General features: G+C 36.2%; 1 protein-coding gene across 1 annotated transcript; it reads left to right on the forward strand.

Moving 5' to 3' along the window:
* ctage5 (CTAGE family member 5) lies at positions 1-23,736 on the forward strand. The gene is made up of 35 exons (XM_015390127.1): positions 1-1,157; positions 1,282-1,404; positions 1,626-1,726; positions 5,443-5,574; positions 6,040-6,061; positions 6,784-6,872; positions 7,043-7,114; positions 9,344-9,454; positions 9,559-9,630; positions 9,725-9,829; positions 9,958-10,080; positions 10,213-10,359; positions 10,505-10,595; positions 10,706-10,773; positions 10,867-10,937; positions 11,010-11,111; positions 12,345-12,378; positions 13,816-13,926; positions 14,031-14,102; positions 14,197-14,301; positions 14,430-14,552; positions 14,685-14,831; positions 14,977-15,067; positions 15,178-15,245; positions 15,339-15,409; positions 15,482-15,583; positions 17,825-17,921; positions 18,076-18,143; positions 18,851-18,936; positions 19,076-19,189; positions 20,138-20,287; positions 21,936-22,085; positions 22,217-22,269; positions 22,345-22,525; positions 22,621-23,736. Exons 1-35 carry the CDS (start codon positions 158-160, stop codon positions 22,842-22,844), a joined length of 4,476 nt encoding a protein of 1,491 aa, XP_015245613.1. The 5' UTR covers positions 1-157; the 3' UTR covers positions 22,845-23,736.
* The last annotated feature ends 1,569 nt before the right edge of the window (positions 23,737-25,305 follow it).

Raw genomic sequence — 25,305 nt, forward strand, 5'->3', positions numbered from 1 at the left:
AACTGTGAAAAACTCAGTCGAGCTTGGAAATCATGTCAAAGTGGATGAGTTTAAGGAGTATGAGCAAAATGAAAACCAGGAAAAGGAAGGTAAAGAACAGGTTCAGGAGAATGAGAAGATCAACATCCGCGGATCAGAGATAGAAAATACTAAAGAGATGCTGGGCGATTCCAATTTTCCTTTTTTGGTCTCTGAAACTAACAAGAAGACTGAAAATCAAAATGAGAACGAAGAGGTAAAGGTGAACAAAGCCTTTACAGAGCCTGACAAAGAGCACCCAGTACAGGAAGTGAAGGATGGAAATGTTAATGTAGGTGGGTCTGAGGATGGAGGATGGAAGGATGGCAACTGGAAGGAAGACATTGGTTTTGAAGAAGAAATCAAGAAAACTGACAATAAAAATTCTGGAAATGAGTTTCACAGAGACTTAGGAGGAGAGGAATCATATAACCCTGCTGAAAGTCAAGTTCAGGGTTCTGAGCAAAGTGAGTCTGCACATCCACCTCTAGGAACAAACGATAAAAGCCAAGAACGTGTAGGAGCTTTTGGTCTTTTAAAAAATGCCATTGAACTTTTCTCCCAAACGCCCAACCCTGAAATGAATGAGTCCACACAGACTGTTCAGAGTTTCAACACAAACTCAGCTGAGACAACAGAGCCTCTTGCCTCTTTTACTCCAGGACTTGATGCCTTGACAGATTCACTTCACACCGAAGTAACACACACAGGATTTCCCAAAGAGCAGGCGCAGTCACATCCTATCTCTGCTGAAAAGCTCCTCCACAATGCTCCTTCAGTCACAGAAGCAAAAACCTTCAGCAAAGATTATAAAAGTCTCCACCACCACATGAACGCGGATGAAACGGTTATTTTGCTTGAACTCTTCGGTCGACACAAGCTGCAGTTTTTGGACTACATTTTGACAAGCCCAGAGGCCGTGTCTGCAGATGAGGATCAGTCAATACTCTCAGATATAGAGGAACTCCTGCAGCACCAAATGGAGATGCTAGTTGCTCCCAGTATGAAGGGATCTGATGCACCAGAGGAGGACAAACAAAGAACCAGTACAATTATTGCTCTTCAGAAGCTGGAGACATTATTAAAATCAATGAAGGACACTGTCAGCACAGGAATATCAGATGTCAGTAACCATCAAGGTATTTTTGTCCAAATTGCATAAACTATAATGGCTCATATCATTGATGTTTTAATCTAATGTAATCTGTCAGTTCAAGTCTGTTGTCACCAGTGGGCATTTATATGTTCCTTTGTCAAATGTAGCTGGGCCCAGTTCAAGCCGGACCAATGAAAATGAAGATTGGAGCTATCTGGAGAAGGAAAGAGATCAAGGAAGTAAAGAAAAGATATCTCTGCATAACACTAAGTCAGGATCAAAACAGAAAGGTATGAGAGGATATAATACAGAAACATAATTAAATATGAGGAGATATTTATATAAACTGAAACTTTTTGCCAGCTATGTCTGAATTGTGCAAAACAAATCTGACCAATACTTTTGGTTATTACTGTAATAAATACTAACACATACGTTACACAAAAAAATATAATCATGGCATAATGAATAATGTTATGATAAAATTGTACTTTTGTGACTCTAACTACAGGGTTAATCAAGCAAAGTGTGGAATTTCTTCTTTGGTTTGCTGAAGAATCCATTAGTTCTGCTAAGGCAGTGATGGGGATCCTTGTTTGGATAATTGTACAGGTAAGAAATTAGACTGCATTTGCAACCTAACATCATACCTGCACTTTCATGGTGAACAGAGGTGTCAAGTAATGAAATACAAATACTTTGTTACTTTCAATTCATATATTGGGATCTGGCTGTTTTTTTTTTTTAAAGCTTACTTTATACTTTTATACTTTAATTAGTTTTTGGAGCACACTTTTTCACTTTTACTTGAGTAAAGAGGTCAAGCTGATACTTCAACTTTTACCAGAGTGTTCTTAAACTGCAGTATCTATACATCTACTTAAGTAACAAATGTGTGTACTTTTGACACCACTGATGCTGAATCTTCAAAATAGAACCTAACTCAAATGTTTTTTGTTTTTTTACTGCATTTTGCACCATATATGTATTTATTTTTGCACTGCTCTGAACCTTCAACATCAATGCCTTTTTGCACCATGTCTCTCCCACATTGTTTACATTTGATCACTGCTGCACTTTATGAATGGAAATGTTCTTCTTCACTGCTAAGCTGCTGCTGATTCACTGTCGGAAAGCGGTATAAACAAAAATGTGTTTTGTATACAGGGTGTGTATACAAAATAACAAGAAAGTTTGTCCAAGTCTAACTCACAAAAAAGCAAGTACAAGTCATTTGTGGATATCAAAATAGTTTTTATATTTTTTTCTTTTTTATTTAAAATGAGAGGGAAACTTAAATAGGCAGAAGCATCTTTTGAATTTAAGATTAAGAATAAAAAATAGAAGGTAAAGTGAGAATAATTGAGAAAAAGTTATATTAGTTAAAATAGATTTTTATCTAGCATAGATCACCCTTTGAATCTTACAGGCCATAAGTAGATTTTGCTGGCCTGGTTCTTTAAGACATGTGACATGTTGATCTCACTCTACCGTTGGAATTCAACTTTGCCATAGTCTCAGTTGTCAAACTGGCTTACACGGACATATTGCTTCTCACATTTGGATCTACGTGGTGTTCCAGGGGAGGAGATAGTTTATGTTCAGATGGATAAAAGTGTAACCAGGTCGGTGAGTTGAAATTTAAAGCTTAAGCCGTACTTTAAACAGGGCTGTCTGTCATCACCAAAAGACACACAAAACCGGTCCTAATATGTAAATTGTTCAGTATTGTAAGTATAAAACACATTTGTTTAAATTTATTTTGAGAAAACAATAAAATCATAAACTGTATAAAATATGTAAAGTATATGATATAGTTATTATTTGAGTAACACCTGTTTCCCTCGGTGTCACTTTAAAAGCGCTCCGATGTGCCTGTGTGGCATCTTACAATTGGTGACGTTTGGAATAAATCATTTACAACAGTAGGGGAAAAGATTATACACAATTTTTTTAACATTCAATATTCAAATAAATAATTGTAGTTTTATTTTCGCAACTAAACGTTTAAAATCTTTTAATATATATTTATGCTATTTATATCTTTAAAATATTAGCCTGAGTAGGCGAAGAATATTTAATATTCACACGGTTACCCCCACGGCTTGAAGAGTTGGTACGGTCCTGAGGGTAGGTGTTGTGAATAGGATGTGGACTAGCCGTTAACCCGGCTGTGAGAAGCTTATATTTTTTCTAATTGTATTAATGAAATTCCTTGTAAATATTAAGCCAAATGAAATAATTTGGATATGACGGAGCGTCCAGAAAATGTGCAGCTGGCCAATAAAGTGGCCGACTTCCAGGCGGCAGCAGAGACTTACTACAACACCGCCGTGGAGAAAGTGAAAGATGTACGTCAATATGTGGCAGGTTCTGGTTAGCATTTCCCATTTATCCACTAGAGCAGAAGTAATGTAACGGATATTTTTTAACACGCCGAAGTATTTATCTTTTTAGGCGTTTATTCTGACATTGCTGTATTTTCGGTCATGGTCGTGCCTCATTTTTAAGCAATATTACAGTTATTAGCATAGTTAGCTGGGACAGTCAGACAGCTTTTACTCTGTGTTTATACTTATTCATCTTTTGGTTTTTAATTTCAAGAAATTAAAAACATTTGGTTTGTTTATTTGGCGCATTCTCTTCCGTGATCATAGACAGTGGCTTTAAAGCTCTCCCACGAACAGCTGTTAAATAGGATTTCTTTAAAGTTGTTGCCATAATAATTAATAGTTCCTGTATTTTTTGTTTAAACAGGAATTTAATTTACTTGTAAATTTGTGATGATAAAAATCTGGTGTTTAACAACTTTATTTTACAGATAGTTTGTTAAAAACTGATTAAGCCCAAACATTTGTGAAACATGTACACCATAATCTAATACCCCCTTTCACAACAGTAACTTTAATTACATAATTTTTCAATTTGTTAGCAGTCTCTGGCATCTTCTTGGAGACTAATAGAGAATAATTTTTTCTCCGATTTCGTTAGGGCCCTTCTAAACATTTCAATCAGATTCTGGTTTGGATTTGATGGTCTTATTCTTTCCCCATTCAGTTGTAGATTTGCTGCTGCTGCATCTCGGGTGATCTCCTGCTGATTACCTAGTTTGGCCCAAGCTTTAACCATAGGATAAATTACTTTATATTTAACTCTTTTTATCGTAAAGAGGAGTCAATGGCCAACTTAATTACAGAAAGATTTGCTGGTCCTGAGTCTGCATTGCCAGCTCACATCATCATCCCTCCATCACCGTGCTTCAAAGTTGGCAGCTTTCACATAATGTGGCATTGTGCTTTGTGGCTTGTCCACTCATCTGTGATTGCCTCTTCTTTCTAAAGATCATATTATTTGGATGCAACTTTGCAAACCAACTGTTTTTTGAACAATTTGGTTTCTGTGCATCAATTTCTGGGTAAATCTTTACTTTATTTACCTTTGAGAGTTTAAATTCAAAGTTTTTTGTTTGACTATGGCATAATGTTGCTGCAATGTTCATTCCAGGAAAGGTTGATAGATGAATAATCTTTTTCACTATAGATTGGTAGTTTTAAATGGCATTTAAGCCTCTTTAGATTGACTGATTGCAACAATTTCTTCCACAAAGTCATTGGTGAACCTGCTATCTTTCCAATACCTGAAAGCTTTAGGCCATCAAATCTAAACTCTGCTTTCCAGAAGCTGCTAGATCAAATCAGTTATGCTAATCCATTTAATTGGTAGTGTCTGGCTGCTAATTTTCTTAAGGAATTTTCCAAAAACAGCAGAGCTATTTTTGTTCTATTTTCGCTTAAAACAGTTTATCACACGACGGCATTCAATGTGTTGCATGTCTTTTGTACACTGAAACTGAAATAATTAGGAACTTGGTAAAGAGCAGATGATTTCTTTTTTGTACTGATATGAAAAAGAACCCCATCAAAAACTTAAAGCATTTAAAAGTAAAAATAAAAGGTAAGGAAAATGAAAGTTTGTACCTAATGCTGACAAAGTTGAAGTTTCATAACTTTGTTTTAACACATTTTTCTATACAAGGGGAACTGTCATTGGAAAGCTTATATCATTGAACTTTTTTAACTTGAAATGATGGGTTTACACTAAAGAATCATTTTAATGGAAACCTATTAAACAGAAGGAAGGTTGAAAGTCTTTTTTTAATGTCGTAAGCTATAAATTCTCTGGTTAAAATCTTGTTATAACTGATGAAAATTTAATACAATGGCACAAGGAACTGGAGATTGCTTCATGGCATTTGAATGTTCACAACACTACGATCAATTGTATATGATTGAAGTTTTAAATTACTTTACTTTTACCCGTCTTTCTAGGCTGTATCCTTACTGCCTGACAACATGAGGCCCGGCCCAGACCTCTACGGTGTACCATGGGAACCTGTTATCTTCACCGGCCTGTTGGGGCTGCTGACGTTTCTGTTATTCACCAGTAGATGTTACAGATCTGTAAGTGAGCAGCAAGTGTTTACAGAGATGCACAGATCTATTTACCCACATTGGTATAAAGGTCATAAGCATTTCTTAATATAACAGCAAATAGTAGCAATTCAACTAATGATAGTAGCTGGCTGCTAATATTCACCTGGCTCTGTTGACTTGTAGCTTAACCATTAAAAATAAAAGGAAATATTTTTAGCAACACAATTGTTGGCTAAATTATATCTTAAAGAGGAATGAGCAGTTAGCTGTAATGATGTTTATTTTATTGCTCCGTAGTCTTAAAGGAAAAATTAAACAAAACAGACATTAGACAATAACTCTAATTCAAAAGAATGGTCAGTAAATGGGCTCTCAGTCTTCTCATCTTTGTTTCTTGAATCTATTTCATAATTATGTCTTCACTGGATAGTGTTGGATAGTGTTTTTTGGCAATTTTCTTTATCATCTTTTCTCTCTTTTTTATCTTCACAGATAAAGAGCAGACTGTATCGAAGTAAGTTTTTACTTTAAATACCTTTTGCCTTATAAATAAACTCACTACTGTTAGTCTGCTGGTGCTTGTATTACAGTGGCAGTTTAACCAACCCCCTTTTCTTTCAAATAAAAGCATTAAAGACCATTTGTAAATGAGCTATGAGCTGGTTATTAACTTCATATTTTAACCCAGAGTCCCTATCTCTGATATCAAGTAAAAATAGTGGAGTTAGACTCACTTTAATGACGAGGTGGGAACAAAGCTATGTGCAAATAAATATGCAGCCAAATATTATTAAAGTAGGATTTATTTTTTATAAATTTGGCTGCAACTAACATAACTATTATTATTATTAACTATTATTTTTATATCTAAATTATTAAAGAAGTTGACAGTTTGTTCAGTAATTGATCAAATTAAACCATTTCAGCCAAGTACATCTTGCTTAAAACTGTAAATAGTTTTTCCCTATCTGCGTAATGTTGTACATCACTGTGGAAAATAAAGCTTAAGGTATGCTACTGTAGTAAATTCTGCAGTGTGATGAGGATATCTTTTCAGAAGGAGACGATTAGATTTCCTGCATTTAATCATGGTGACAGAATCAGCTTTGTGATATTAAAAATGCTAAAACGAATGTGAAGGTGCTGCCTGTGATCCTGCTTCATCATGCAGGCCTTGCCTTAAATTTCAAAAAAGGGTGAAATCCTCTTTGATTTTAAAAACTATTGTTTCTACAGGGAAAGAACAGAGGATGGCTAAACAAGTTGAAGAGCTGCTGGATGAAAAGTGTAAAGTCCTGGAGACTCTCAGTCAGTGTCAACAAGAGGTTGGTACTTATGCTTACTTTGTGTTAGATTTACTGCAGGCTGGAGACACAACTTATAAAAAGTCTATAAAACTTTAATAATAACAGCTAGAGTCTTCTTTAATGTATTTTCTTTTCAAATAAAATCTGTGGACAGTCAGAGTAACCTCTTCATAATGTGACATTTGCAGTATGATGACCTGGAGAACCTACTCAGGGACAGCGGCGTCCTCGCTCAGACTCAGAAATCAGAACATTTGGAGGTAAGGGAGCAAAAACTTGGAATGACGTGTAGAAACCTGTGTGAAACTAAAAAACATAGATCCTTTTAATGCTTCCATCCAGTAATTTTTTAAAATCTATTTTGAGTAAATTTTTCTTAGAGGTTTTTTTTTTTTTTTTTTTTTTTTTAAGAGAATAAGGAGGTCTAGCTCCTTGCATATTGATGAAACTTTCATTTTGTTATTAAAAACGGTGTATTAAATTGTAAATGTGTTTTTATTATATTCTTGGTGCCTTCTTATAAAGGTTACTCTTAAATACATTGACATTTAGGCCATACCTATCAAGTTTTGGATTTGAAGATAAAGGAAATTTTACAACTTCAACTTAGAGCCGTCCAACTAACCCAGTCGAGCTCAGGTATCCGTTATACTTTAAGACACATGCACTGAAATCTAAAATAAACACTTTCAACCAATTGCAAATTTGCCGTCCCTCTGATGTCGCACCGACCCTATACGCCGCGTACACCGCATACCCCATTTTGTTTCACCACAGAATTTTATGATATAGTAATGCAGGGAATTTACTGGAGACAGCTAATATGGGAGGATGAAGAGGGGTAAAATACAGTGGTCTCCTGGCCAAAACAGGAGACTTGAAAGCTATGATTTAAGCTGGATGAGTCTACCAAATTGAACAATTTCACAGTTTTCACATTGTTTAACATGTTCACATCACTTACAATAAGGAAGGTTCACAGCAAGATAATCGTGCAAATTTATTTGCCTTTCAAAAGATCCCGATATTGGGGTGATGCCGTGTGTGGTGTGGTAAGAGTAATCAGATCAGGTTGGAAAAACGCTGGGACTCCTGTGATCTTATATCTATATCTATCTTATATTTATCATAGTGGATTCTCGTGGTCTGATATCCTAGCATGTGTTTGGTGGCCCCCTCAAGGACAACAGAGCAAAAACATTCCATAATAACATTCTAGACTATTTTATTTTCTTGCTCCACCAGAGCCCTACATGAGTCCGGTTTTTTAAGTCCTTATCCACCCGGCCCCATAGAGCTCAGAACTGAAACCTGACCCCAAAAAAAATACTTTTAACTTCAGTCTCCTCTCATCAACCACAAACCAAACAGATGAGAAGTCTTCTTCTCTAGCTAGACTTGATGCTGGGATAGCAAGCACATTATACACAATTAATGCTAGGTTCAGAAACCTTTTTGCATGATCTTTCCACTTGACCAGAAACATTTATTAGAGCATCCTTTTCTGGTGTCTTCAATTCATTGTAGGTTGCCAAGTTGCATGCTTAAAAGATCATACATAAATGAATTTGCTCATTGAAATGTAAAGTTAATAATTAATATAAGTATTAACTTTCATTCATGTCATGACACTTTTAGAGCTACCCGTCCACTTTTTGTTACTTTTCTTACTTATACCTGTAAAATAATAGTGTCAGTTTACTGTGGCAACTTGTCATATCCTACTCTGTGCATGACTCTAATCTGTGCAGACTCTTTTATAACTAAAACAGTGCACACTTGTATGCATCTCGAAAAGTTTGGCAAGATATCCTGTCTGACAGCTGATCCTACTGAATGAAATGCGCTCATGTATGCTTGTTGTCTGGCTGGAGAGAACACACATTCCAACCAAAACTGTTCTATCCGCAATTTCTTTTTATTTCATGGTCACTTGTGGTGTTAGTTTAGTTTTGAAAGCCATCGGACAGTTTTAAGATCTGCCTGTTTGAACCTGTCTTTACTTGACTCAGCAAAAAAACCCTGAATTTTCATCCTGTGCAGGAATTCTCAAGCCAAATTTATAAAAGGTGCATCAATCTCTTCATGGTGTTCAATAAGGGTTTTTGTACAGCAATACCTGGACTTTTTATTTTTTACCTGCTCTATATGTGTTTTCTTCATCCAAGCTGTTACTTATACATTTTTTTTCTCAATTTCTTCTGTAAATTGGCAATTTTTTACTTCTTTTAATCTTTTTATTATTTTCCATTTAATCTGAGTGTCATATTTTGGTCATCTGGACCGTGTTGTTTTCCTTTGCTGAACAATCTGTTCTAGTTTGAGTTTTGTTGTTTTCATAGGTTTGTTTCAGTCTTTTTTTGCTGTTGTTTGTTTTGTTTTTTGTTTTGTTTTTTGCCATGTAGAACAATAAAGAATATTGCTATTCTAAAATGCAAGACTACTTCTTAGTGATGTTTTGTAAACATGTTTTGTCATGTTCATTGTAGGTTCAAGCAGAACAGCTAGAACAAACTAAAAAGCAGCTGGGAACAGATCTTGACTATCTGAAGGAGCAGCTGGCCCAGCAGCAGGAACATAGAAAGGAGCAAGATAGGAAGGTAGGGTCTCATACAAGACTTTGAAAAATATTGTGGAATCTGTGTTAATCTTGTTCAAGGTGAAAAATAAATGTCTTTCTTTTTTCTTTTCCTTTTTTCAAAAGATAACTTTGCTTGAGGAAAGCATGAAAGCCTGTGAAGCAGAGGCCAAAGACCTCCAGTCCAAGGAGGAGCAGGTGATTAGCTCTATCACTTCATGCCTTTTTGTCACTCTCCTGCTTCTTCTTTTTCTTTAAATATTATTAGTTGTTAATTTTCTGTTTTATTTAGGCACAAACAACTTTGAAGATCTACAGTATGAGCAGTGAGAGGCTACAGCGGAACCTGGAAACAGCAGAAGAGGAGAACACTGTTCTACAGGAGAGCAACTCACAGGTTAGATTCTGTACAGATCATTAAGAAGAGAGATCTTTCACACATAGATTTTTTTCAACATATTTAGTGGTTTTCCATTTTTTATTTCCTGCATCATTGCTTCTCTGCTTTTGTGTTTTTATCACCAGTTGAAGCAGGAGGTCGAGGAATGGGCAGAAAGAATCAGTGAGCTTGAGGCTGAGATGCAGAGATGTGAGGTCGCCCATAGTGCAATGATGCAGGATGTGGCGGTTAAAGACGAACGCATAACGGTATGACTGCTTCTCATTAACACTGATCATGTTGGGAGAACAGCAACAAAGGAGAAGTGATTGGTGAAAAGTTCAATTAACATTATACTTTATGTAAGATGCATTTAATTGTTTGTTATCCCCCTCCCCCAGTCTTTGACAGATCGGCTGCTTCAAATGAAATGCTGGGATTCAGATCTAGAGGAGGAGGAGGGAGGAGAAAAGGATACAACCAATGGGACTGCAGGAAAAGAGGACACGCATCTGCAAAAAGTCCAGAAACTCATCTTTGCTGCTAAGGTAAAACGCACAAGTAATAAATAATTAACCAAGTTTACTTTAAAACATGCTTACTGTATTTATTTTTATAATTCTTACCAATATTTTTGAGGAATTTTAAGTTTTGCTTTCATTTTAAATACTGTGAACATGTTTCTTCGTGTAGCTCAATGCAGACCTTAAATCAGTGGATGAAGATAAGGACAGAGTGTTTGCAAAGCTGAATGATGAGATCAAAGCTAAGGAGGACCTGCGAAGTAAGTTAACAGTTCTCACATGCAGACATGATGCTGGGTAAAGATGGAATGACAAGTCTCAGAGAAAAATGAAGCTGATCAGATTTTCTGCTCTTAATTTCCATTTAAAGTGAGTATTGAGGAAATGGAGAGAGAGAAATTATCCCTACAATCTGACACTGAGAGTTACACAGATCAGGTACGTAACTTCAAACTGGTGTTATGAGGTTTATCACACAATCGAGTCATCTTTCTTTGTTTCTGATCTAATGGTTCCCATTTATGTGTGCAGGTCGATCGGATACAACAGAAACTGCAAATTATGACAGAAATGTACCAGGAGAACGAGCTCAAGCTTCACAGGTTCCTACATCCATGTTTAGGCATAAACATAAAATATATGAGGAATGTGTAATAATAAAGTTGTTTGTGCAGAATGCTGACTGTGGAGGAGAAGGAGCGTCACCAGAAGGAGGAGAAGTTGAGTAAAGCTGATAAGAACATTGCGATGGCGATTGAAGAACTGAATAACTACAGGTAGCAGTTTTTGTTTTATGATAATAAAATATTTGGGTGTGCTGTGTTTTAGTAGGAGTAAGTTTGTAATATGAATATGAAATATTTAAAAGTTTTTAATGAAATGTATCCTCTGTGTCATAATCTGTCATTGGATATTCTGAGTAGTTACCAACCTCTTTTGAAAAACACATTTAAATTTGGGCTAATTTAATATAAACATGCACATTAATTCAGTAATGTCATCCATTCAGCTTTCGACCCTTCATCCACCTGTCTGTTTTTCCATCTATCAATATGTTTCCTTATGTCCGTCAACCTATCAATTTTATTTCTTCATTATTAAAAAAAATAGCTCAGCCTTCCGAACAATGTTCCCTCTAATTTTTCATGTGTCTGAGCATACATACAGCTGATAACTGAGGACCACTGTGAGCAACATCAGATGTGTACGCAAAAGCTACAAAACGTGTAGCAAAAACCAAGGACTAAAGACTTAGACNTTCTTTCACTTTATAATAAAGTTCAGTTGTTTGTACTGTATTATGAACAAATCTCAATACTACAGTACTTGAATGTAATGTTAGGAAATAAACAAAATCTCATGGGGTATAAAAGTTTTTTTTTTTTTTTTTTTTTTTTTTAAGAGAATAAGGAGGTCTAGCTCCTTGCATATTGATGAAACTTTCATTTTGTTATTAAAAACGGTGTATTAAATTGTAAATGTGTTTTTATTATATTCTTGGTGCCTTCTTATAAAGGTTACTCTTAAATACATTGACATTTAGGCCATACCTATCAAGTTTTGGATTTGAAGATAAAGGAAATTTTACAACTTCAACTTAGAGCCGTCCAACTAACCCAGTCGAGCTCAGGTATCCGTTATACTTTAAGACACATGCACTGAAATCTAAAATAAACACTTTCAACCAATTGCAAATTTGCCGTCCCTCTGATGTCGCACCGACCCTATACGCCGCGTACACCGCATACCCCATTTTGTTTCACCACAGAATTTTATGATATAGTAATGCAGGGAATTTACTGGAGACAGCTAATATGGGAGGATGAAGAGGGGTAAAATACAGTGGTCTCCTGGCCAAAACAGGAGACTTGAAAGCTATGATTTAAGCTGGATGAGTCTACCAAATTGAACAATTTCACAGTTTTCACATTGTTTAACATGTTCACATCACTTACAATAAGCAAGGTTCACAGCAAGATAATCGTGCAAATTTATTTGCCTTTCAAAAGATCCCGATATTGGGGTGATGCCGTGTGTGGTGTGGTAAGAGTAATCAGATCAGGTTGGAAAAACGCTGGGACTCCTGTGATCTTATATCTATATCTATCTTATATTTATCATAGTGGATTCTCGTGGTCTGATATCCTAGCATGTGTTTGGTGGCCCCCTCAAGGACAACAGAGCAAAAACATTCCATAATAACATTCTAGACTATTTTATTTTCTTGCTCCACCAGAGCCCTACATGAGTCCGGTTTTTTAAGTCCTTATCCACCCGGCCCCATAGAGCTCAGAACTGAAACCTGACCCCAAAAAAAATACTTTTAACTTCAGTCTCCTCTCATCAACCACAAACCAAACAGATGAGAAGTCTTCTTCTCTAGCTAGACTTGATGCTGGGATAGCAAGCACATTATACACAATTAATGCTAGGTTCAGAAACCTTTTTGCATGATCTTTCCACTTGACCAGAAACATTTATTAGAGCATCCTTTTCTGGTGTCTTCAATTCATTGTAGGTTGCCAAGTTGCATGCTTAAAAGATCATACATAAATGAATTTGCTCATTGAAATGTAAAGTTAATAATTAATATAAGTATTAACTTTCATTCATGTCATGACACTTTTAGAGCTACCCGTCCACTTTTTGTTACTTTTCTTACTTATACCTGTAAAATAATAGTGTCAGTTTACTGTGGCAACTTGTCATATCCTACTCTGTGCATGACTCTAATCTGTGCAGACTCTTTTATAACTAAAACAGTGCACACTTGTATGCATCTCGAAAAGTTTGGCAAGATATCCTGTCTGACAGCTGATCCTACTGAATGAAATGCGCTCATGTATGCTTGTTGTCTGGCTGGAGAGAACACACATTCCAACCAAAACTGTTCTATCCGCAATTTCTTTTTATTTCATGGTCACTTGTGGTGTTAGTTTAGTTTTGAAAGCCATCGGACAGTTTTAAGATCTGCCTGTTTGAACCTGTCTTTACTTGACTCAGCAAAAAAACCCTGAATTTTCATCCTGTGCAGGAATTCTCAAGCCAAATTTATAAAAGGTGCATCAATCTCTTCATGGTGTTCAATAAGGGTTTTTGTACAGCAATACCTGGACTTTTTATTTTTTACCTGCTCTATATGTGTTTTCTTCATCCAAGCTGTTACTTATACATTTTTTTTCTCAATTTCTTCTGTAAATTGGCAATTTTTTACTTCTTTTAATCTTTTTATTATTTTCCATTTAATCTGAGTGTCATATTTTGGTCATCTGGACCGTGTTGTTTTCCTTTGCTGAACAATCTGTTCTAGTTTGAGTTTTGTTGTTTTCATAGGTTTGTTTCAGTCTTTTTTTGCTGTTGTTTGTTTTGTTTTTTGTTTTGTTTTTTGCCATGTAGAACAATAAAGAATATTGCTATTCTAAAATGCAAGACTACTTCTTAGTGATGTTTTGTAAACATGTTTTGTCATGTTCATTGTAGGTTCAAGCAGAACAGCTAGAACAAACTAAAAAGCAGCTGGGAACAGATCTTGACTATCTGAAGGAGCAGCTGGCCCAGCAGCAGGAACATAGAAAGGAGCAAGATAGGAAGGTAGGGTCTCATACAAGACTTTGAAAAATATTGTGGAATCTGTGTTAATCTTGTTCAAGGTGAAAAATAAATGTCTTTCTTTTTTCTTTTCCTTTTTTCAAAAGATAACTTTGCTTGAGGAAAGCATGAAAGCCTGTGAAGCAGAGGCCAAAGACCTCCAGTCCAAGGAGGAGCAGGTGATTAGCTCTATCACTTCATGCCTTTTTGTCACTCTCCTGCTTCTTCTTTTTCTTTAAATATTATTAGTTGTTAATTTTCTGTTTTATTTAGGCACAAACAACTTTGAAGATCTACAGTATGAGCAGTGAGAGGCTACAGCGGAACCTGGAAACAGCAGAAGAAGAGAACACTGTTCTACAGGAGAGCAACTCACAGGTTAGATTCTGTACAGATCATTAAGAAGAGAGATCTTTCACACATAGATTTTTTTCAACATATTTAGTGGTTTTCCATTTTTTATTTCCTGCATCATTGCTTCTCTGCTTTTGTGTTTTTATCACCAGTTGAAGCAGGAGGTCGAGGAATGGGCAGAAAGAATCAGTGAGCTTGAGGCTGAGATGCAGAGATGTGAGGTCGCCCATAGTGCAATGATGCAGGATGTGGCGGTTAAAGACGAACGCATAACGGTATGACTGCTTCTCATTAACACTGATCATGTTGGGAGAACAGCAACAAAGGAGAAGTGATTGGTGAAAAGTTCAATTAACATTATACTTTATGTAAGATGCATTTAATTGTTTGTTATCCCCCTCCCCCAGTCTTTGACAGATCGGCTGCTTCAAATGAAATGCTGGGATTCAGATCTAGAGGAGGAGGAGGGAGGAGAAAAGGATACAACCAATGGGACTGCAGGAAAAGAGGACACGCATCTGCAAAAAGTCCAGAAACTCATCTTTGCTGCTAAGGTAAAACGCACAAGTAATAAATAATTAACCAAGTTTACTTTAAAACATGCTTACTGTATTTATTTTTATAATTCTTACCAATATTTTTGAGGAATTTTAAGTTTTGCTTTCATTTTAAATACTGTGAACATGTTTCTTCGTGTAGCTCAATGCAGACCTTAAATCAGTGGATGAAGATAAGGACAGAGTGTTTGCAAAGCTGAATGATGAGATCAAAGCTAAGGAGGACCTGCGAAGTAAGTTAACAGTTCTCACATGCAGACATGATGCTGGGTAAAGATGGAATGACAAGTCTCAGAGAAAAATGAAGCTGATCAGATTTTCTGCTCTTAATTTCCATTTAAAGTGAGTATTGAGGAAATGGAGAGAGAGAAATTATCCCTACAATCTGACACTGAGAGTTACACAGATCAGGTACGTAACTTCAAACTGGTGCTATGAGGTTTATCACACAATCGAGTCATCTTTCTTTGTTTCTGATCTAATGGTTCCCATTTATGTGTGCAGGTCGATCGGATACAACAGAAACTGCAAATTATGACAGAAATGTACCAGGAGAACGAGCTCAAGCTTCACAGGTTCCTACATCCATGTTTAGGCATAAACATAAAATATATGAGGAATGTGTAATAATAAAGTTGTTTGTGCAGAATGCTGACTGTGGAGGAGAAGGAGCGTCACCAGAAGGAGGAGAAGTTGAGTAAAGCTGATAAGAACATTGCGATGGCGATTGAAGAACTGAATAACTACAGGTAGCAGTTTTTGTTTTATGATAATAAAATATTTGGGTGTGCTGTGTTTTAGTAGGAGTAAGTTTGTAATATGAATATGAAGTAATTTAAAGTTTTTAATTAAATATATCCTCTGTGTCATCATCTGTCATTGGATATTCTGAGTAGTTACCAACCTCTTTTGAAAAACACATTTAAATTTGGGCTAATTTAATATAAACATGCACATTAATTCAGTAATGTCATCCATTCAGCTTTCGACCCTTCATCCACCTGTCTGTTTTTCCATCTATCAATATGTTTCCTTATGTCCGTCAACCTATCAATTTTATTTCTTCATTATTAAAAAAAATAGCTCAGCCTTCCGAACAATGTTCCCTCTAATTTTTCATGTGTCTGAGCATACATACAGCTGATAACTGAGGACCACTGTGAGCAACATCAGATGTGTACGCAAAAGCTACAAAACGTGTAGCAAAAACCAAGGACTAAAGACTTAGACTTAGACAACTTTTATTGTCGTTTTGTATACACAGAGTGTATACAAAATGAAAATTCGTTAAGTACAGCTTTCCAGACAGTAGATCAACATTTCCATGTCATAAAGTGCAGCAGTGATCAAGTGTAAACAGTGTGGGAGAAAAGACATGGTGCAAAAAACACATTAGTAAGTTCAGAGCATTACATGTATATGGCGCAAATATGCAGTATTTTTGGGTTGGTGGTATCGGTGTGCTACAGTGACATAATTTATGATTTTTTTTAAATCTGACATTTTTTGATTTTTATCTATAGCAATTTGCAAGGTTTATTTAATTTAAATGATTTGGCCAACTTAATGTATAATGGAGGATGTTTTTTTTCTGGGTGGATAATCACAATAAGTAGTCCTCCTAATTGTCAATCATTCTGGTGATATGTTTACGTAAAGTCTACATGCTCGTCCACATTTTCACTTACCAGTGGTGAGTCTGACAGTGGAAAAAACAAAAATCTTCTTTTGGAAAGTAAGCTTGTGTGAGCGATACAAACAGCAACTTTTAAACAGAGCCTGCATGAGGAGAAATGGGCTCGTGCACGCTCTCGCACGTATTTAATAGGCGTTCCCCCTCGGGAGCGGGTACAAGGTTGTGCATATGCATTTTCTTTTTAAGTAGAATGCGCAGGTCTTTTAAAAAAATTGCGAAAATCCTCTACTATACCTTTGAATGAAACCCCAAAAAATTATTTTACTATTATCATGAAATATATGGTATGCTATGTAACAGTATTGCTTTGGCCAGGATGAGTGTCCTGCTCTGGTAGAAATGAGACATCACTCCTTTCAGACATAACTTTTTTTTCCACATTTTGCAGAATGAAATGTGTGCTGAAGCTTGTGATGCAGCATAGATTCCTATGACTCAGTGTCTGTAGAATATTTAATTACACACGTTTTTAGCGTTTGGACTAAGATAAGTATATAAAAACTTAAAAAACCTTTATAAATTTTACAAAATGAACAAATTTTAAATTCAATTTATGTCTCTCCTTATTACTTCATCAATGCTTGTCCATATATGCGTCTTAAAGAGCTTTCTGGATGTTTAGACATTAAACTGAATCCTCTTTCTCAAAAAGCATTGGATGCTTGAAATGTTGCACAAATATCCAGAACCTTTGTGATCTCTTTTAGCTCATTAAATCTATGTGCTGCAGCCACAATATCTGACAATGTGTTGATTGACCCCGTTTACGATTTGCTTCATTATGCAGTTACATTTAGCACCAAATAAAAAAGGAGTTTCATTGTTCTAAAAGCCTGGACTGATCAATAATTTGTACCACCACATATTTTTCTCCTTTTGATTATTTATTTATGCATCGGTAGCCTTCTGTGAGGTGCTGAATGAGGACATTGCTTAACTTTTTTTGAAGGACACCTCTGTTTTATTAAACATATTCATCAAAATAAAACTCTAAAATGTTTTTCCAAATTCACGATGATACAGAAAAAAATGCTATTGGTCTAACTGAATTACAGCTAATGTTGGATTTTATTCATGCAATGCATAGATTTTCTTGTGCTTTGAGAATATGTGAGCAGTGAGCTAGTGCACAGCTGGAAGATAATTGCTTCCAACCCTCTCCTTGTCTGTCTGTCTATCCATTTTGATTTTCCTTTTTTCCATAAACAATGTAAAATTATTGACAGAAGTTCATTGTGAATTTGGCATTTACTGGAAAAAAGATTTTGTTAATTTGCCTCTGTTTTATTTTCAGAAAACGAGCAGAAGAGATGGAAGAGGAGCTGGAGAAAACAAAGCAGTCATATCAGACCCAGATTTCAGCCCATGAGAAGAAAGCTCACAATAACTGGGTTAGTAAAGCTCTGCCACACTTGAGCTCAGAAGGGATCCTGAGATCGTCTTTGCTCTGATGAATCTTAGTTAATGGTTCTGGGCCTGCTGTTTAATCAGAGTTTGAAAATGTGTTTCCATACATTCTGATTTGGCTGTGTTGATTGTTTCCAGTTAGCAGTAAGGTCAGCAGAGAGAGAGCTGGCAGACATCAGAAGAGAGAACGCCCTCCTCAGACAAAAGTAAGCATAGAAAAAACCTAAAGCCCTAATTTTCTTTTAACTTATTAGAGAAAATCACAACTTTAATAATACAAATGATAAAATAACTGAAATAATTGAGATCATAACACTGCATATGAGGCTTAAACAAAAATGATCACATTATTTGCTTTTACTCATAAGGTTTAGTTTTTATTTCTTTTTTACATAGTATTGTCGTAAAAAAACATTTGTATGTTTATTAATATGACTCATTTTTTTCCTCAGTGCAGCTGTTTAATCCTGATTCCTTCTGTTCTTCCATTTTCTTTTAAAAAATTACTTTATATATGCAAATAGATTATTGCTGTTGGGATATCCCAATGGAAACATTTTTCCTGATATTATTTATTATTATTATTTATTTATTTGTCCCAGTGGCTGTGTTATTAATGCCTAAATGTCTTAAAACAAACTGCTCTGTCTGTGCATCCGTGGACCATAAGTATGAACTATACACTGAAAAGTTCTGATGTTAGTTCTTCAACTCTATAGAGGACTCCTACACAGTCCTAAACAGTTTGGAAAATGTCTGTTTTATTTCAAAACAAGACAAAAAATGCCTGGCAATTCTTAAATTCAGTCTCTAAAATGTCAGTTTTTACCTGAAAAAAGGGAGAGAATGTTGAGTAATGTTAAGAGTGTTATACCCAGAGTTTTCTGTGTTCACACTGATGTTGTGTGTTCAGAATTACAGATACTCAGTTCAAACTAGACTCCCTTGAGAAAGATCCATACGCCTTGAACAGCCTGGCTAGACCGCTGCCTTTCCGAGGTAAACCTCCTCACATATTTCCTTTCTCCACATAGAGGAACACAAATTTGGTTTAATATGAGTTAAACTTATTAAAACAAGGAATCCAATGTTAAGAGAACCCTAATTGTGATTTAATGTTAAGTGTCCTTTATCCCAGCTGAAAGGTCCCCCTATGGCCCTTCTCCTCTGAGTCGACCCTCATCTGAAACGAGACCTTTCCTCTCTCCTCCAACGTTAATGGATGGGCTTCCTGGTAGACTCTCTCCAAGAGGTAAGATAGAAATTTCCCATCTGTTTTCTTATTTATTGCACCTATTGCAAGTTCCCCTTCAACCATTTGCATTTTGTGCAGTAAAGTTTTTATGTTTTTGAGATGACGAGGTGACTGCTGCATGAGTAATTTGATATGATAATACAGAACCTTTCAAAGACATTCATACCCCTCCATCTTTTCCACATTTTGTCACTTTACAACCAATATATTTTTTTAGGATTTCATCTTTTAGATCTACTCAATGCAGTGCATCAATGTGAAGTTGAAACACCTAAACCTTTTACTAATAAAAAGTGTTCGTAAAAGTGTTAGGAATGTGGGATGCATTTAAAATCAACCCCTTTTTCATAATTATTGTATCATTATTTTATATTCCTAAATACTTTCCTTTAAAGTTACATTATTGACAAACACAATCCATTGGGCTCAATTTAATCATATTTCTGTGAAGGCCACCGTAGACCATGACATGGGGACCATCATGCCTTTCCTTAGCAAAGATAAGGAGGTTGGTAAGAACTGATGAGAATGTGAATGGAGCTAATAACTAAATGTATTTTATTTATGTTCATTTCATAATGATTCACTGCTTTTTGGTGGCACCACACATAAAATTTATCTATATTTTATAAGTGTGGTTGTACTGTGCGAAAATATGAAAAGGGGTTTGAAGACCTTTGAATGGTTTTGTACATTTGGTAAGATATTTTTGCATGATGTCTGCAATGAGCCAATCAATATTATTCACAGAAAACTTTTATAGGACAGTAAACCTGGGAGTTTGGTGTTTCTCTGACTGACTCAAAGTTGTCTTGCCTCTGTTGTTTTCACTCAACACACTCATTTTGGTTCAAATGTCCCCCTCCCTCCACCGACTTTCTTCCCCTGTCTTCATCATCTTCTTTGGTTTGGACCGTTTTTCCTCCGTTCCTATTTCCTGCCTAGTATCTCGTGGTCCAGGTGAGCCCCCAAGTGGTCAAGCAGACATGGAGCGCACTGGAGGTCCCCATTCAGACAGCGGTTCAATCTCTCCCACATGGGAGAGAGATCGGAGGGGTCCCCCACCAGGACCTCCTGGGCCTCTAGGACCCCCAGGTGTGTTTAAAAACAACAATGCTGAAAGCACACTTTCCTTTAATCTTATGATAATCATTTTTACTGAGGATAAATATTTGTTTTCTCATTAAAACTCGCAAACAAAGCTGGTAAGTCCAAGTTAACGCAAGGCTCATTGCTTTTATTATTTTGCTTTTATGCATCTTAACTGCCAGCAAAAGAAACCTGATGTGTTTTGGACTGTCTCAGGGAAATTATGTTTGAGGGTTTATGCCTGTTTGCAAACTAAAGAAGACACAGCCTTTAAACTTGGGAGTGTTGGCCTAATGGTTAGAGCAGTGCTCTTGTGCTCTGAGAAGGTTGCAAGTACCAGGTTCGATATCTACAGCCTGCACTCTGGGTCTCTGAGAAAGACCCTTAACCCCACACTGGCAGCCCACTGCTCCCCAAGCAGATGGGTTAAATGCAGAAGTGAATTTCTCCAGTGTGAGATCAATCAAGTTAATTTATTATTATTAATATTATAAATTGTGACAGTCAGAGGTACAGTATGTCTGCATGCACCAGCTGCATTGCTATGGGGTTAGATTATCGTCAGTGAAAACAAATGCGTTGGTTGCTAAATATGTAGATAAAAGTCAATATATGCAATTAATTTTTAAGATTTGTATTTTTCTCCTTTTCAAAATATACAAAATGTGTAGGAAGATGTTTTATCCTTAAGAATACAAGTTTACAAGTCACAACTCTGCAAAAAATACCAGTAGGAATCACAGATTTATGAGTATGAATCAACAATTTAAGAATAAAATCCCTGATAAAGCTGCTGCACTGCTGATCAGTAAGTGGATGTGACGCATTACTGCCACCAACTGGTAAGGATTGTAACAGCTTCACCAGGGGTTGTAGATTTGTACTCATACATTTGTGATTCATACCTGTATTTTTACAGAGTTGTAACTTGTTTTCTCACAGATTAAACATCTAATGTCACATGTATGTATCTGTTGAATAGGAATCTTAAATTGAATTATGCATCTTGACTTTTGTTCCCAAAATTGGACAACTATGCATATTTCTGTTGACGGTTATCTTGCACCATACATCACCATCTTTGTGCATGTGCATCTTGATAATGTTCAGAGCAGCCGCCCTCCATGTTGGTTCCTCTTTCATAGAGATGTTGACATAAGGCAGAAACGTTATGTAAGATCCCCATTTCTGTGAAGCGCAGTCTTTATTAGGTTGTAGCACATGGTTGTCAAAGTTAATGATACTACAGCAACATAAAATAATTATCAAATCTATGTAAGTTTAAATATCACATTAGGCATTAACTTGCTGGTTATTTTTTTGCATCTCTCAGCATTATTTTTATTGCACTGGGTTAGTCTGACTTTAAACCTGGTTTACACTACCCATACTACTGGGTGTGGGGCATGAACACTGTACTGTGTATCATTTTTCTTTCACTTTATAATAAAGTTCAGTTGTTTGTACTGTATTATGAACAAATCTCAATACTACAGTACTTGAATGTAATGTTAGGAAATAAACAATCTCATGGGGTATAAATGTTTTTTGTTGTTGTTTTTTTTTTAAGGTGTCAGCAGTTCAACTTCAGATCTAATAACATCATCAGAAACAAAGTTATGTATGACTACTGAATGTTTGTTTACTCTCTCAGGCTACATTTTCCCTGAGCCAGGAGGTCCGATATTAAGGAGACCTCCTCCGGGTGCTTTGGGATCTTTTCCTCCTCCTGGAGCCCTCCCACCTGGTGCTCTGCCACCTAGAGGCTTCCCTCTGGGACCTCCTCACCCACTAGACATGGCAGGTGGGTGGTTAATGATCATCCTTAGGACTGAAAACTGGTTCAATATGAAAGCGAAATACGTAGTTTTACTCTGTATGTGCTAGAAAACATTCTTTCTTTCCTTTACTCAAACTAAATGGTTGTCACTGCAGATGGCTCATTCAGAGAAGGCCGCCAAGGGCCTGGTGATCAGGACCACAGAGAGGTAAGCAGGACGTGTGTGAGATAGAGCATCTGTAGCACTGTAGTACATAAAGGGATTTAATGTGTGTGTTGATAGTCTGGTCCTGGTGGTCAGAGGACTCCCCCTGAAATGGATCCAAGGATGGTCGGCCCACCTCCACCTGGACCGCCAGGGATTCCTATAGATGGCCCCTATCCTCGTAGAGCCCCTTATGGACCCCCTCCCCCTCCTGATTTCTACCCTCCCAGGATACCTGGGGGTCCTCCTATGAGGCACAGTAAGAACTCATAGCCCCCTTTAGAACTTAGATTATGTCCTATCTGGATATGATAGGTGTGGAATTAAACTGTTTTTAATTTTTTGCCCTTCCAGTGTGGCTTCCCCCTCCTCAAGGAATGATGTTTCCTCCTCGCTTCCCTTCTGGTGGACCTCTTCCTCCCGGCCCTAATCCCAACGTACCCTATGGTCCTCCTATTCGATACGATGGGCCCCCTCCTCCTTCCATGGGCGCCCCTCCTCGTCAGCAGTCCCTACCTTCACCACCTCACAGCCAGTCTCCAGAGGAGAACAGACCTTCACCTGAAGACGCCATCTGACAGTTTTTATAAAGATGAATTTCTGGTTCAGTTCAGTAGCAGATGGAAGAAAGCAGAGCCCCCCTATATTCTACACCATCTATTTATTGACCAGAAGAGATATTTAATGGTGTTTGTAGAGCAGAAGCATCAATCTCCATAAGGCTGATTTATCGCTGTAGGACGGCCTTAATAAAACCTTTCTTCTCCACCACTTCATCCAGCCACATGTAGTTTTAAAAACAGCTGTTTAGTTGTTGCTTAACTTGTACCTGTGTGGGCTAAAGCTAATCTATCAGCCAGACACATTACTACTTTATTTTGGAATTATAATTAAGGTCAGTAACGGAGAGAGATCAGTGAATGAGCACAGATTATGTGTCATAAAATATCTTCTATGCCTAAAATACTCATGTTTACCACTCTAGTGTTTTAACAGAATTTCTATTCAGTATGATTTCCTTTCAAAAACATCAGTGTACATGATCTTTCTCCTCAAAGGTCAAACCAGAATGTTTTCTTCAGTTGTAAAAACTTTTAATTCTTCCCTTTGAAATTCAGCAGGCATTTCATCTTCTGTCTTTGCTTCAAACCAAGAGAAGCAATATATCGATGCCTCTGACCCTTTCAGTGACTTAGAATGAAAACATACAGACTGCCAGGAAGAGAGGCTCACTTATGGCTACAGAAATCAGCTTTGTGAATTTTGTAAAAAGTGATTATTTGATAGATGAATAAAGACTTTTAAAACTTGCTCTAAATTTCACTGATGTAACTATGTGTAAAGTTTTTTTTTTTTTTCTTTTTGCTCATCAGCAAAACATTTCACTGTAATTCTTTTCAAATTCTGTGTAAATGATGTTTTTAATATTTAAAGACCTTCAGTTATTGTTAATATGCAAACATTTTAAAAATACAAACCATGTTTCATAAAGGTTTGTATGCTGTAAATGAATAGATAATAAATCTTTCAATGGAAATAGATAAAATGTCAAATCATCATTCATAACTTGATTCCAGCTGCATACAGGAATGTCTCAGTAGATATAAATATTGAGAAATTAAGTAATTTTAATAATTATTTAGTAAGTAGGGAAAGACTGCTGTGATGTTTGGTAAACTGTAATGGATCGCTTTAATAGTTTTTGTCCACTAAAGGTTGTAGCTACATTATTATAGAAGGAAAAAGTAATTAAAATAGTTATGCATCCAAAATATAAAAACTAAGAAGTTGAAAGCTTAAAACTAAATAATGTTTTTTTTTTGTTGTGAATTCGCTTAATCGTGTCATTTATTAGGAATCATGTTTTGGAGAAAAATGTTTTAACACCATCTATATTTTGAAAAATGCCTATCCATTTTATACTGCAAAGGTGGAGACTGCTGTATATCTGACTCAGATGTCTATAATATGTCAGCCTGTCATTAAGTAGTGGAAGAGCCAACCAAAGACTTGTTGGTCTGTTTAAGCAGCACTAGAATCATCAACCTTTTCTGCAAGGTGAAACATAAGTTTTGTATAGTAGAAATAAATGACATTTAGCTTCACTTTTTATACAGACCAAATCTGTAGAACAGTAGACCAATTTTTAAAAGACAAAGTATCCCTAAGCCATTAAGAAAGGCCAAATTCAAGATCTGATTATAAATATTGTAATACTTAATATAAAGTTGTAATACTTACTTTTAATAAAAGAAAATAAAGGTAAAGATTGTCTAATATTTTTGATGCAAGGACATTTTTTTTGTAATTTATGATGCTACCTCTACTTTGCCTTATAATGTTGGAACTTTCTCAGAATTTACAAGTTACTTTCACCAGACATGCAAGTTTTACCTGCCTGGAACTTAGTTATGTCCTTAGATGATAAAAGTTACTTTTACAGAAGTTATGTATTTTCCCACCTGTAATTTGCTTTTTAGAACTTCTAAATTACATTCCTGAATCCTCAAAGGTTCTATAAAAGAAACCTTACAGGTAACTTTTGTAAAACCTACTACGGTAGTCACTTTCCAGAACTTGCTAACTTTCACTGAAATCCCAGGTAACTTCTTGTAAGATCATATTTACTCAAGAGTTCCTCCCATGCTGATAACTTTCTGCCACTTACTATCAGTGAGGTTACTGCTTACTTTTCAGAACCAAATATATTTTTGCTGGAACTAACAGGATAGTTTAAAAAACATCCTGAACATTGAGGAAGCTTGTAGAGAACTTGCATACGGCTTTCTGAAATGACTTGCATTCACTGAAGTAACTGGTTACTTTTAAAGGTATAGTGGAGGATGTTCTTTTTCTCAGTAAATCATCAAAATAAGTGGTCCTTCTAAATTTCAATTATTGAATCAGTCATGCCCTCGTCCCCATTTTCACTTACCAGGGGTGAGTCAGACATTGTGGAAAAATTGCATATCTTCTTTTGGAAAGTAAGCTTGTATGAATGATGCAAAAAGCAACTTTTAAACAGAGCTTCTGTTTAAA

The sequence above is a fragment of the Cyprinodon variegatus genome, unplaced genomic scaffold (assembly GCF_000732505.1).
Source record: "Cyprinodon variegatus isolate N-32 unplaced genomic scaffold, C_variegatus-1.0 Scaffold21, whole genome shotgun sequence".
Taxonomy (NCBI): Eukaryota; Metazoa; Chordata; class Actinopteri; order Cyprinodontiformes; family Cyprinodontidae; genus Cyprinodon; species Cyprinodon variegatus.